The following is a 14,422-nucleotide window of genomic DNA, read 5'->3' as shown; positions in this document are numbered from 1 at the left end:
ACTGATTAATAATAATTATACTATTATATTGTAATAGCCTCCAAGTCCCAGCATTAGATTGGCCTCCATAATAATCACTACTACTACTTAGGGGTGGGAATCGCCAGAGACCTCACGATACGATCGCGATACTTGCGTCACGATACGATAGTATCACGATACTAAATATGTCGCGATACGCTGAGTATAGCGAATTTTCTTTTTTTAACCTTTTTTCAACTGCAAAGTAAAACTTTGTCAACATGTTTTATCTAATAAAATAAAGTTCAGTCTGTTCATCTCACTTCAATCATTTTTAATGCAGAACATGGTATTTTCTCAAGCAGACAGATGTACTATTGTACTGTACTATTACAGGTATTGAAATGAACAATGCAACTTTCTTATAATAAAAAATATATATATATTTATTTATTTTTTATGAATAATTAAATATCGATACTTGGCGTCCCTGTATCGATACAGTATCGCCACGCAAAGTATCACGATACTACTACTACTACTACTACTACTACTACTACTACTACTACTACTACTACTACTACTACTACTGCTACTACTACTACTGCTGCTGCTGCTACTACTACTACTACTACTACTACTACTACTACTACTACTATACTGCTGCTGCTGCTACCACTACTACTACTACTACTACTACTACTACTACTACTACTACTACTACTACTACTACTACTACTACTACTACTACTACTACTACTACTACTACTACTACTACTAATAATAATAACAATAATAATATTATATTGTCCTTACCTCCTGGTCCCAGCCATAGTCTGGTCTCCATCATAATCACTACTACTACTACTACCAATAATAATACACTTTATTTGTATAGCACCTTTCATATAAGAATTGCAGCTCCAAGTGCTTCACAGCAGCAAAAAGACAGGCACAGCAGCAAGAAGACAGGCACAAAATGAGCAAAAAAAAAAGTGCAGACACACATATATAATCACACAGTAGTTTCCAATAGGACATCCCAATAGGCCACCTTGTTTATGGTTTGATTCTATGGCAGTTTTAAAATAGACAAAAATAGACAATAATAATAAAAAAGAGTAAAATAGAATAGACAGAGTAAAATAGTGCAATAACAAACAATAAAATTGTTCTGAATTCAGTTTAAAACCGTCTTTACCTTCCCTGTTTGTTATCCACAGTTTAAAACCTGACAGTCTTCCATCCCACTTTGACCCTTCGAACCTCCCTCTCAGGGCAAACCTCCCTCTCAGGGCGCAGTTCTAGGCCTGGGTCCCCTACACAGTTTTAAAGCCTGACAGTCTTTCTTCCTGCTTGATTCCCACACAGTTCAATACCTGACAGTTTAGAACCTGTAATAAAAGACTAAAATAGAATGGACAGAGTAAAATTGTGCAATCTACAGTACAATCAGCAGCGGAGTGTATTAAAAGGCTACGGTGAAGAGGTACGTTTTTAGCTTATTTTAAAAAGATATTTAGAGATCTAGCTTCCCTAATGTCCATAGGTAGGGTGTTCCATAGCTTTGGTGCATAGTTTGTGAAGGCTGCGTGCCCGATGTTCTTTAGGCTGTGGTTGGGAACCTTAGTTTAGACCAGTACCAATAGACCAGTACTAGATGGTCGTAATATTCTAGAAGGCACATAGTTGACTAGAGAATTTCCAATGTAGCTTGGTCCTGTTCCATTTAGTGGTTTGTATATAAGGAGGAGGACCTTTAAATCGATTCTAAATGTTACTGGAAGCCAGTGCAGGGTAGCTAATACTGGACTGATGATTGTGGTCTCTCCTCTTGGTTCTAGTTAGTAGCCTAGCTGCCGGGTTTTGATTGAGTTGGAGTCGTTCTGTGTTTTTTTTTTGGGAGGCCGGTGAGGAGTGCATTACAGTAGTCAAGTCGGCTTGAGATAAAGGCATCAGTTTTCCAGAGTCCTTTTGATTTATAAATGGCCGTAGCTATGTTTCTAAGATGGAAGAATGATGTTTTTGTCACCTTGTTGATGTGTGATGCTTAGGTCTGAGTCTATAATAACACCAAGACTTCGGGTTTGATCAAAAGAGTAAGTTGCCCCATATTGCTCTGTAACATTTCTCTTTTTGTTATAGGACCGACTAGCAGGATTTCAGTTTTGTCCTCATTTAATTTTAGGAAGTTGTTTGTTATCCATTTGTTGACAGGCGGAAATGGAGTTAATAGCTGTGTGATCACTTGGTTCAGCGGAGATGTACACTTGTCATCTGTGTAACTATGGAAACATACATTGTGTTTTCTAATGATGTCTCCGAGTGGCAGCATGTATAGTGAGAATAATAATGGAACAAGGCAGCTCCCCTGTGGAACTCCGAAGTAGGTGTCATGTTTCTCAGAAGAATGATCTCCAAGCCTGACGTAATATTTTATCATTTTGATATATATTATATATATAACCAGTTCAATACATAGTCAGAAAGACCTACTAACTTTTCTAGACGATTTGTTAGGATATCATGGTCGATCGTGTCGAACGCTGCACTTAGATCTAATAGGACGAGAATTGAGACAATATTTGCATCTCAGTTTATTCTGAGGTCACTAATTAATTTAGTAAGGGCAGTTTCAGTGCTGTGGTGCGTTCTGAAGCCTGATTGAAATTCCTCCATGATGTTGTTTTCTTTGAGAAAAGAGTTTATTTGTGGTAGGCGGAGCCAGGCGTTCATGGGGTGAGACGTGTTTCACGGGAGCTCCCTATTATCGTGCGGAAAACACTGTCACCCCACTAGACTTTTCGTGATGTCGAAGCCGGGAACCAGAGCCAACAATGCTTCAGCCGACAAAATGGCACCGGGCCCGTCCTCGCTTTCGCCTGAGATAAGTGAGATTCTCTCTGTCGTGACCAAACTCCATGCAGACTTTGAGGTATGCTTCGCCGATGCACAAATGAAAGCGCAGGCGGAACTTTTTGATACCTTTCGTCGGGCAATGTCGGAGGAGATCGGGCTGGCGGTGGGCCCGTTGAGAGAAAAGATGGAGTCACTACACGCTGCCACCACAGCTAACGCTAACGAAGTAGCCTCGCTAACGGCTGAGGCCTCTCAACAAGGCGAGAGGGTGGCGGGTCTAGAGAGCTCCCTGCTGGCTGCACAGGCTGACGTCGGCAAACTACAGTCGGTAATTGTGGAATTGCAGTCCAGGGAGAGACGATACAACATCAGGATTGTTGGTGTACCGGAGGGCAGTGAGGGAGGACGTCTCTCGGAGAACATGCCAGAACTGCTGCAGAGGATACTGGGGAAGGAGGTCCTTCCCGATCCGCCCGTGTGTGAGTCGGCCTACAGAGCGGGCAAGACCAGTCCTGGTGTGGGCAAGGAGCCGAGGCCCATCATTGTCAAGCTAAACAGGCTACAACAGAGAGAACTCATCATGCGGTCGGCCCGGGCCAGAAGGGGGGATCTGGGTCTCGACAATCACAAAGTGGCCATTTTTGAAGACTTCACACCGGAGGTTCAGGCACAGAGGGGCGAATACAAAGTGGTCATGGCCAGGCTATGGAAACTGGGCTTGAGGCCTACGCTATTCGCCCCCGCAAGATTGTCTGTGCTATGTAAAGGTGATGACCGTCGCTCATTTTGGTCGTTGGCCAAAGCGGAGGAGTACCTAGGGGGGTTGGCCGAGACGGTGGCTTGATAACGCTGTCGGGTGAGTGGCTTGGCGTTGTGGACCTAAATACATTGATATATTTATTTGCGGACTATTCACAAATGCTTGATGTCAGGCCCAGACAGGCTAACTATCCGCTGCCCATCCGAGCTCTTTGGAGGCTAACGAGCTATCTGAACATTGTACATAAGACTCTAGCGTGCTAGCCGGATTCACCACTAGCTTACGCGCTGGCCTCGGGCTGGCTAACGGGCTGTGTCTATCACCCGCGTCGATACATTCGAGACCCGATAATGTTTATGTATTTTGGTTGTTGTTGCTGTTCAAGTGACATAGGTTTGCACAATTTAATGGTGATCGGGTCCTTAACTAACTTCTTGTATGCTTTTATTTTTATATCCAGGATGCTTTGAGCTTTGGGCTCCAGTAGTAGAAGGTCGATTGAATATACATATACAATATATGATGACAGGTTGGGTCGGGTATAGCTTTGCTTGCACTCTGGCCATAACCCTCTTTTCCTTTTCTTCTTATTGTCACTGTTTTAATGGCATCTGTATGCGCAATTTAACTGTGATCCGATCCTACCTTAGACTAACTGCTGATATACTTTAATTTTGTTTTGAATTTTCCTTTATCCATTTATGCTATAACGTTGCGACATTAATATGCAGACTCGGAGGTAGATGATTACAGGGTTGATGTTGAGTAATTATATAATAATGGCTATTTTTTCCATTATAGTTGTCATGTTAGGGCCAAGGCTCACGTTGGCTCTCGACCAAATATACATATAAAATATGTGATAACAGGCTGGGTCAGGTTTAGCTTTGCTTGCACTTTAGCCATAACCCTCTTTTTCCTTTTCTTCTTATTGTCGCTGTTTTAATGGCATCTGAATGAGCAATTTAACTGTGATCCGATCCTACTTTAGACTAACTGCTGATATGCTTTGATTTTGTTTTGAATTTTCCTTTACCCATTTATGCTATAACGTTGCGACATTGATACACAGACTCGGAAGTGGATGGTTACAGGGTTGTTGTTGAGTTATTATATAATAATGGCTATTTCTTCCATTATAGTTGCCTCATGTTAGGGCCAAGGCTCACTGTGGTTTTCGACCGATATCTTTATTGAATTTAATTTTTAAATTTAAATTTATTTAAATTAAAATTTTTATTTGTGTTTATTGGACTAGCCTCAGCCTGGCTACACTGGTATGTTCTCTACGCATTTAGACAAATTCGACCATGGCTAAATTGAATATTTTAATTTGGAACGCAGGGGGTCTTAACGCCCCTCACAAGCGTGCCAGTGTCCTTTGGTTATTGAAGAGAAGAAATATTGACATTGCTCTCCTTAGTGAGACGCATTTATTGGTAGGTGATGTGTCAAGGCTGGCAAATCGACAATATCACGTTATCTTCTCATCCTCAGCCGATGATGTCATAGTTACAAGACGTAACCTTGATATCAAAGTCCTGGACGGACACGGAGGGAAGGATTACTATAGCAAAAGTTGAGTTCTCTCATAGGAAGATGGCAATAATAGCATTGTATGCTCCTAACACATTTGATTCAGCGTTCTATAATACAATCACGAAGAATATGTTGGAACTTACTGGATACGCTCTCATTGTGGGTGGCGATTTTAATGCGTGCTGGGATGCGGAGATGGATAGGTCCGGGTCCTCTGAAACGAGCGACCAAAAACGGTCCTCTAAGGCCCTCAGGATGTGGGCCCAGGACACGGGGCTCGCAGACCTATGGCGCTTATCCAATCCCATCCTCAAGGATTACTCTCACCTGTCAGCCAGACACAAAACCTTCTCTCGAATAGACTATGCATTCGCGTCCCCTAATATGTTTGATAGTTTCGATGTCTCATTGGTTCCCTTGGCTCTCTCAGACCACAAGGGGATTTTCCTTACGGCAACCTTTGGCAGGCTCTCCGTGAGAGCTCCCAGATGGCGTTTTAATTCAACCTTGCTAAAGAACGATGATTTCTGTTCTGAGTTCAGGAGTAAACTAGCTGAATTCTTGCAGATCAACGTTGGCACAGTCGAAGACCCTAGGGTCCTGTGGAACGCATTGAAAGGATTTATCAGGGGTCATGTCACACTTTTCGCCTCCAATTTGCGAAAATCCCGGTCAAAAAAGCTAGAAGGACTGGAAACATTATATGCGGACCTATACGCATCCTTGCAAACTAACTATAGTGAACGACTAAACACACAACGTAAGATAGTCAAGAAAGAAATAAACTCAATACTTAAACAACAGTCTGAGTTCTTGATACATAGGACAAGACAAAATTACTACTTTCACGGCTCCAGGCCTAGCCATCTATTGGCAATGAAAATACGCTCGAATGATCATTTCTCGGATATCCCCTCGATCAAGACGAGCCAGGGTGCAGTCACTACTGATTCGAAAAAGATCAATGACACTTTTAAAGAGTTTTACTCACAGTTATATAGATCAGAGGTTAATCTCGATGACTCTAAATTTGAATCGTTCATTGGCGGGCTTGAGATACCCCACATTTCTGAGGAAGAGGCCAAGGAACTGGGGAAACCGATCACTCTTGTGGAATTGAGGGAGACGATTTCTGAAATGCAGAGGGGTAAGGCACCAGGCTGGGATGTTATTCCACCCGAAGTGTATTTAGCTTTCTGGGACCAACTGGGTCCATTGATGCTCGATATGATCAATTACGCTATCGAACAAGGGGAGTTCTCAAGAGATGTCAATATGGCGTTGATTTCTTTACTTCTCAAGAAGGACAAAGATCCCAATGATTGTGGTAGCTATAAACCCTTGAGTCTTCTCGGGGCCGATTTAAAAGTGTTTGCCAAGGTGCTGGCCCGTCGCCTGCAGAGATTTATGACTGTATTGGTACACTGCGATCAAACTGGTTTTATCCCGGGGCGCCTGGCTGCAGATAATCTTAGGAGGCTGTTGCATGTAATCGATAACAGTAAAGACAATACAGCTCCGTCCACAGTTCTGTCTTTGGATGCCATGAAGGCGTTTGACAGACTTGAGTGGTCATACCTGTGGAAGGTACTTGAGATTATGGGTCTTGGAAAGAGTTTTATTCATATGATTAAAGTCCTGTATGCCTCGCCGTCTGCGATGATACTGACAGGCAAAAACTGTTCCACACTTTTTCCAGTCTCCAGATCTTCTAGACAGGGTTGTCCTCTGAGCCCAGGACTGTTCGCGCTTTCCCTCGAACCATTGGCCCAATTTATTAGGCAATCGGAGGACATCGTCCCCATAATGGTCAATAATACTCCACACAAAATTGCTCTCTATGCGGATGACCTGCTGATTTTCATGGACGACCCCTCCCGGTCGGCCGCAAAATTATTGGGAATAATCGACGACTTTGGTAAAATGTCAGGCTTTAAGATTAACTGGAACAAATCAGCCTGCCTACCTCTTAATGAGCTGGCCAAGACGGTACGACTACCAGCTGATATCCCCATAGTAGAACATTTTAAATACTTGGGCATAGAGATATTCCCCACGCTGAATCAAACTACTAAGTACAACTTCACGGGTACTTATGATAAAATACGCCAGGATCTAGACAGGTGGTCGTCCCTTCCTAACTCTTTACAAGCCCGGGCTTCCATAATCAAAATGAACGTCCTGCCTAGGATAAATTTTGTTAGCTCAATGCTCCCCCTGCCCCCTCCAATAGACCACTGGCGCAAGGTACAATCGATGGTATCTAAGTTTATCTGGAATAACAAACGCCCGAGAATCAAAAGAGCTACTACTCAACGTAGGAAACAAGATGGGGGCCTCGCAATCCCTGATTTTAAGCTTTATTTCTGGTCCTTTTCACTGAGACCTCTGATGTGCTGGCTAGACCCTGTTGAGGCTGTATCTTGGCGCTCCTTAGAAGCGGCGGCGGTCTCACCGCTAAGATTGCAGGATGTGGTGTACTCCACTGTCCCTATTTCGAAATGCCGACTGAGGTATGGACCGATCATAACTCATGTGATCCAGACGTGGCGTAATGTACAGAAGTCGTGTGGGGTTAAATGCCCATGGCACCTGGACTCTCCAATTTTTAATAACCAGCAATTACTTATTGGGCACAAGCCGGTTAATAATCCTCAATGGCAAAGGAGGGGAGTTCATACTCTGGAGGATATTTATGATAAGAACGGCCTCTGTGCGTTTCAGGACTTAAGAGAATTTTATGATCTTCCCGGCGAGTCCTTCTTTCTTTACCTTCAACTAAGGTCAGCGCTGAGGGCGCATGGCGTGCCGTGGGCTCAGGCTCTGCAACCACACCCCTTTCTCAGGCTCATAGTGGACAGGACGACCTCCAGAGGGTTTGTCTCAGACTTTTATACGCTATTAATTCAATCCACGTATAAAAATTTATCGTTGGATACAATCTGGCGTGTGGATATCCCGGAGTTGGACCCCGAGTTTGATTGGGATGATGTTTGGGCAAATGTGGCATTGTCTTCCCGCAACCCCAATCACCAGCAGATTAATTTTAATTATATTCATAGGACCTATCTTACACCTAGGAAGTTATTTGCTATGGGACTGATAGCCGACTCTCTGTGCACTTTGTGCTCTCAAAAGGCCACTGGCACTTATATGCATATGTATTGGGATTGCCCACCAGTGGCCCGCTTCTGGAGGTCAATAACGGACAAACTTTCAGATCTGTGTGGCTTAACTGTCCCATTCACAGCTGTTACGCTACTCCTGAACGATATAACGACACTACCCGCGTCCATACAACTGAAAAGGGTTGTCCTAGCGGGCGTCACAGCAGCGAAGAAGCTAATAGCAATGAGATGGAAGGAGCCTGAGAAGCTCACAGTGATTAACTGGCCCCTAACATTGTTGGATGTGATTTATCTTGAGATATCCACGGCGCGGGTGATTGGGGTAGGACAGGCTGGCATTGACCTGTGGTTCGCAGCAGCTGAGAAGGTAAAGACCGCCGTGTGCGGCTGAGTGGGGTTGGGGTGCTTGATCGGGGGGGTCCGGCGGTCTCATGGGAGGGGATGGAGGAAATGTCTTGTCTGTCTTGTTTTTTGTCTTGTCCTTCTTAACTTTGACTGGGGATTTTAGGGGGGGGTTGATATTTAGCTATTCTGCGCTATTTGTCAATTCACATGCCATCTCCCCAAGGGACTAATATTGGCAGACTGATTGACCTGTCAACCAACTTGGAGGAAAATCCTCTTTCTTCTTACACTTTACCTTCTGCGAGTTTAGCAGTCTTGACAACATGTGTAAGGGACCTAGGCTATCTACAGTAAACCTGCGGCAACACTCTCGTAAACAGTCTTTTCAGTCACTCTACTTTGTAAAGGTGGTGAAAGGTTGGCATGTTTGAAGACATTTTTGTTATTGAAGTTGCCATCTATATTTGATAGGTTGAACGCTGTTTCTTTTTCTCTTTTTGTCTTTATAATTTGTTATTCTGTATTATTATTATTATTGTTTGTTATTTTCCTGTGGAGTTATGTGTTTTGTTACTGTGGTTATTGTGTTGTCTTGTTTCATGTAATTAATAATAAAAAAAATTTGATCAAAAAAAAGAGAAAATAGTTTATTTGTATTGAGATTTTTTTTTAAGTATCTTGCTGATAAATGGAAGGTTGGATATCGGCCTATAGTTGGTTAGTACATTACTGTCTAGTTTGGGTTTCTTTAGTAAGGGTCTTACGACGGCTGTTTTGAATGCATCTGGATTCTATTATATGTTGTACCACTGTATTGCACATCGTTGCGGGCAAGACCACCCGCATTTCATTGTATACTCGTATGCCGTGACAAATAAAACTCTTGACTTGACTTGACTTGAAAATGCCTGTCAGAAGCGATGTATTTATATTATAATATTTAGGATATGACTTGCAATACTCGTTACATACCATAACAGTTTTGTAAAGCTCAGTTGATGTAATGCAAGCACATTTTCCTATGGTTACTTTTTCGCAGGGTTTACTGATGGTGTCCATGTTTGTATCAGGACTAATGCTGGCTCTAATTCAAGTTATTTTGTTATTGAAGAATAATGCAAGTTCTTCACATTTTGATGCAGATGACTGTGGAGGGGTGGGGGCAGTGTTGAGTAGCTGGTCGATGGCTGAGAATAATATTCTAGAGTTTCTAGCATTCTCTGTGATAATCTAAGAAAGAAATAAGAAAAATAGTCCTTTCTTGCCACCCGTATTTCATTGTTATAGGCAGTTATGGCTTCTTTATATATATCGCAGTGGACTGTGAGCTTCATTTTCCTCCATTTTTGTTCAGCAGGCCAGCTCTACAGATTCTCTTAGTCTGACCAACACTGCTATTTAACCATGGGGAGATTTTGTCACTTTACTTTTTGTTTTAGTTTTTTATGGAGCGACAGCATCCAGTGTATATGATAGGGTGTTGTATTTTAAAGAGCAGTTCAGGCTGGATGGTTCAGTTAGTCTCATGATATTTGAGAACTTCTCTTCTGCCATGTCATGTTGTACTCTTCGCTTTACAACGGTTACCGTTTAGGTTAGCATAGAAGAATACACAATGATGGTCAGATATAGGTAATTCGATACTGATACTTTATCAATGTTCAACGTTGTTGTTATCACTAAGTCTAGGGTGTTACCATGTTGGTGAGTGGGTTCATTTACATTTTATGTTGTATTAGCTCAAAGCTGTCCAGTAGGTTGATAAGCTCAATAGCCTTGGGGTCGTTCTTCTTATTTATATGAATATTCAGATGTATGATTCATCTTTGATACTGACTGAGTATTTTGGTGGCCGGTACAATGCGATGATGAGCAAAGAGGGGGAGGAGAGCAGGGATGGGGCTAGTGACTGTTCACTCTCCAGGAACCTGTAGGATGAGGAGGGGAAGAAGAGAATGACGGGGATGAGGGAGAGGGGGGAAGGGGGGCCCGGTACTTTGGTGATGACCTGGCAAGAGGGAGGGAGGGGGGAGGAGGAGAGTGACACAAGGGAAGAAATAATAATAATATGATATTGTCCTTACCTCCTGGTCCCAGCACTAGACTGGCCCCCGTCAGAGTCACTGTGGCTGTTGGACCTCCTCCCAGGGGGGGCAGGGGGGGGCAGACCCATGCTATGAGAGGACAGGGGTCCCAGACCCAGGGGGGCGTCTGGTGACGTTGGGGTGGGTGGGCCTGGTAGACCATTTGTCATTGGTTGAGGAGCATAGGAGGGTGGTGTTTGTGCCAGACCTGAATTTGAATCAGAATTGATTTATTAGTAATTATCAGAAATCTATTTAGCACTGATTATTATTAGCTGGCAATCAAAAAAATACATTTAAATGTGTTAATCGCCTTAACACAAAATACATAGCAAAATGCTTCTGTGGGAGCTGCAGTCATAAAGAAATGCAACAAAAATGGTTAGAGAACTTCAGACAGAAGTCTTCAATAACGTTGAATGGATCCATTTTGTGAGTACATTTCTACTCTTCTACATACATTTCTGATGTAGCAATATCTTTGTTGGCAGACAGCTCCGCTGGATAATCTCTGTTAACATTACTGATACCGAGCATAATTAGTAAGCAACGTAGCTCAACCATTACTTGTCGCTGCACTGGGAAACACCATTCTTCACTGCATCGTTTATACAACTTAGTTAATGTCTATACTATCTAATATGTACTATGCTACTATGTCTATACTACTATGTACTATGCTACTATGTCTATACTACTACAGTATCTACTATGTCCTATGCTACTCTGTCTATACTACTATGTACTATGCTAATATGTCTATACTACCATAAACTCAGAGTGTAACACTCAAGTTCTGCACTGCTAGATGAACAATACCACTGACCCTTAGCTGCCAGAGGTATACCCCTCCTGCTGACTTGCTGTACACAATTTGTGAGTCGCTTTGGATAAAAGCATCAGCTAAATTACTAAATGTAAATGAAAACTTTGTATTATGAAATAAGACACTCTGGTCTGGTCTCTCATTATTCTCCTGGTATGCATGTCAGAGTTATCAGGAATGTAAATACACCAGCCACCCAGCTGGATGTCAAAGTTATGGGTGAAAAAAAGGGTAATGAGATTAGTTGTTTTTAACTCATTAAGGTTTTCAAATGAATGTATGAGTAGGCGGCTGGGTGGCGCAGCGGACTAAGCGCTCGTCACCACCGCAAGAGACACTGGTATCGAATCCGGCTGTCAGCGGTGCCTCCGGCTTGGTCGGCCGTCATACTGACACAATTGCCGGTGTCAGCGGGAGGGAAGCCGGTGGGTGGTAATCTGGTCGTTGTAAACAGCGACTCCTACAGGTCGGTCAGGGCGCCTGCACAGCGAGGGAGGGAGATGGTGAGGGCAGTGTGACCTCCCACGCGTTACACTTCACCAATGAGAGTCCGCGCTGTCAGGTGAAAAGAGGCTGCTGGCTGTCTCCTATGTATCGGAGGAAGCATGTGATATACTTCAGGGCTCCCTAGACCGACCAGTGGGGGGCACATGCGCGCAATGACCAGGAAGGGGAGGGGGGAATTGGCATAACAACTAAATTGGGATGGGAGGAAAATACAGAAAAACAGGAGGAGAAAAAGTGGATAAAAAAGCCCTAATCTGAAATTACATTTGAAAAAGTGATGAATGAAATGTATATATATTACATTTATATAGCTCTTTTCTACACACTCAAAGTGTTTTATAATGTAGGGTGGAAATTATCTCCTTCACCACCACTGTGTAGCATCCAACCTTGGGCTATGCACACTCAATGGCTGCCATATACTGGTATCAGACACACAACATACATACACAATGACTATCATACACTGGCACCAGACAAACAACACACAACACATTGATTGCCATACACTGGTACCAGACAAACAACACACTACACAATTGCTGTCATAAACTGGTGTAGCCAGGCTCGTATTGCCATCTCTGCGTTGTGTTAAACTTCGATGCCCCGAGTGAGTTTCGAACCCCGGTCGGCCGCACCGCGGGTGACATCGCAGACCACTATACCAAGAGGTGAATTAACTTCTTGGTAACGTGTCTGCCTGCCTTTTAACACTTTGAATGCCAGCCGTGTTAGCCATCCTTGTACTCAGTGTGCCACCGCTGTAAAAGATAGGGATTTTCACTGTGCGTCACAGTGTTTGCAGGGCTATATCTATATTCTATATTATAGCTATGGAGACAATACTATGGCTCATTTGACAGTAACTATCCCTCGTTCAACATGTGAAAAATAATGAATTTTTTCATGTATACGTTCTCGTGTTGTACCGTGGTGAATATTGTATAGTTTCAGAGTGATCCTGGCTAATTCCTGGTAACTGTGTTACGGAGCGATGTGTGAATTTTGCTAAAAGCGTCCGCGTTGCTTGCCTGGACACGCTACTATTTCCAAATTAAAGGTATATAATAGGTATTATGTTTCATCATGAATGCATAAAAGGGGGGGGGGTAGTTTTTTTATGCTTTGATCCCCAGTAACGGCATTCGTTTTGAATATTACATACATTGATCGGCCGGATCTATATGAAATCATTGTAGGATCAAGGTGGAATTTTGACGTCAGATAGTCCTTATCATTGATCGGGGTTATTCCAAAAAGAATATTCCAATTGTCTGATCGCGATTTCCAGTATTGATGTCGATCGGGTCCCTGACATGAAGTGGCACAAGATATGCCTCAAGTGTGCTGAATGCGTTTCGAAGTGATCGGATGAAGCGATTTACTTAGCTTAGTCTAAATTCTCCGCCCGGACGAAATTAGATGTGACACACAGTGTAAAATATGGTTTCAAAGGGTGGGCGATACTGTCACCTAGCAGGATGCGGCCGGTATTGCACTCTAGGGATCTCAGAATGATTTCCTATGGTAACACAGAGGTCCGTGACACTGCATAGAATAAAAAAAATTGAATAAAAGAAAAAACGATGAAAACCCGAGAAATCTCGGGTTTTGGCACTCAACCGCTGGTGAGATAACGCGATAAATCTCGGGTCTGGCGCCCAATGTGTTAAGGGTGGATGAGTTTACTTGCAGTACCGCTACGTGCCACAGTCACTTCACAACACTTGAAGTCCATTGTGACTGTGGATATACTCACGGACCTCAGTTACACTGGCACCAGACACACAACACATACACAATGACTGCCGGCTGAAAGGCTCAGGAGACAAGGACTGATATCAGCCAATTAAGTGGAGGGATGGTTAGGTGGCCTTGATGTCAGATACCTGATTGGGAATTTGTCCAGGAACACCCTACTCTTTATGATAGACACCATGGGTCCAGAGGACAGAGTGCTCCCTGCTGGACAACAACACCACCAGGTCCAGAGGACAGAGTGCTCCCTGCTGGACAACAACACCACCAGGTCCAGAGGACAAAGTGCTCCCTGCTGGACAACAACACCACCTTCCAACAGCACCCTGGCCAGGGCTCAAACCCACAACCTTCCTATCATGATCCTGGATTTGTCCGTGATATCATCAGATAACTGACTCTAGTTAAAAGTTACATGGTTTGTGACATCATCAGATAACTCACTCTAGTTAAAAGCTATAACTCACTCTAGTTAAAAGCTACATGATTTGTGACATCAGATAACTCACTCTAGTTAAAAGCTACATGGTCTGTGACATCATCAGATAACTCACTCTAGTTAAAAGCTACATGGTCTGTGACATCATCAGATAACTCACTGTCGTTAAAAGCTACATGGTCTGTGACATCATCAGATAACTCACTGTAGTTAAAA

The 14,422-nt window shown here is 43.1% G+C and overlaps 1 protein-coding gene across 1 annotated transcript in view; it reads right to left on the bottom strand.

Annotated features, from left to right (window-relative positions):
- magixa (MAGI family member, X-linked a) overlaps positions 1–14,422 on the bottom strand; it is a gene marked incomplete at both ends in the record, with an annotated part of 120,686 nt that overhangs the window by 49,198 nt on the left and 57,066 nt on the right. Inside the window, one exon of the mRNA XM_084333408.1 lies at positions 10,677–10,884. Within this exon, the coding sequence (XP_084189534.1) occupies positions 10,677–10,884 (208 nt within the window). The remainder of the gene's footprint in view (positions 1–10,676; positions 10,885–14,422) is intronic.

The sequence above is a fragment of the Notolepis coatsorum genome (assembly GCF_963971535.1).
Source record: "Notolepis coatsorum genome assembly, chromosome: 17".
NCBI classification, from domain to species: Eukaryota; Metazoa; Chordata; class Actinopteri; order Aulopiformes; family Paralepididae; genus Notolepis; species Notolepis coatsorum.
The sequence above is the reverse complement of the archived record's forward strand: the minus strand, read 5'-3'. Positions and strand labels throughout refer to the sequence as shown.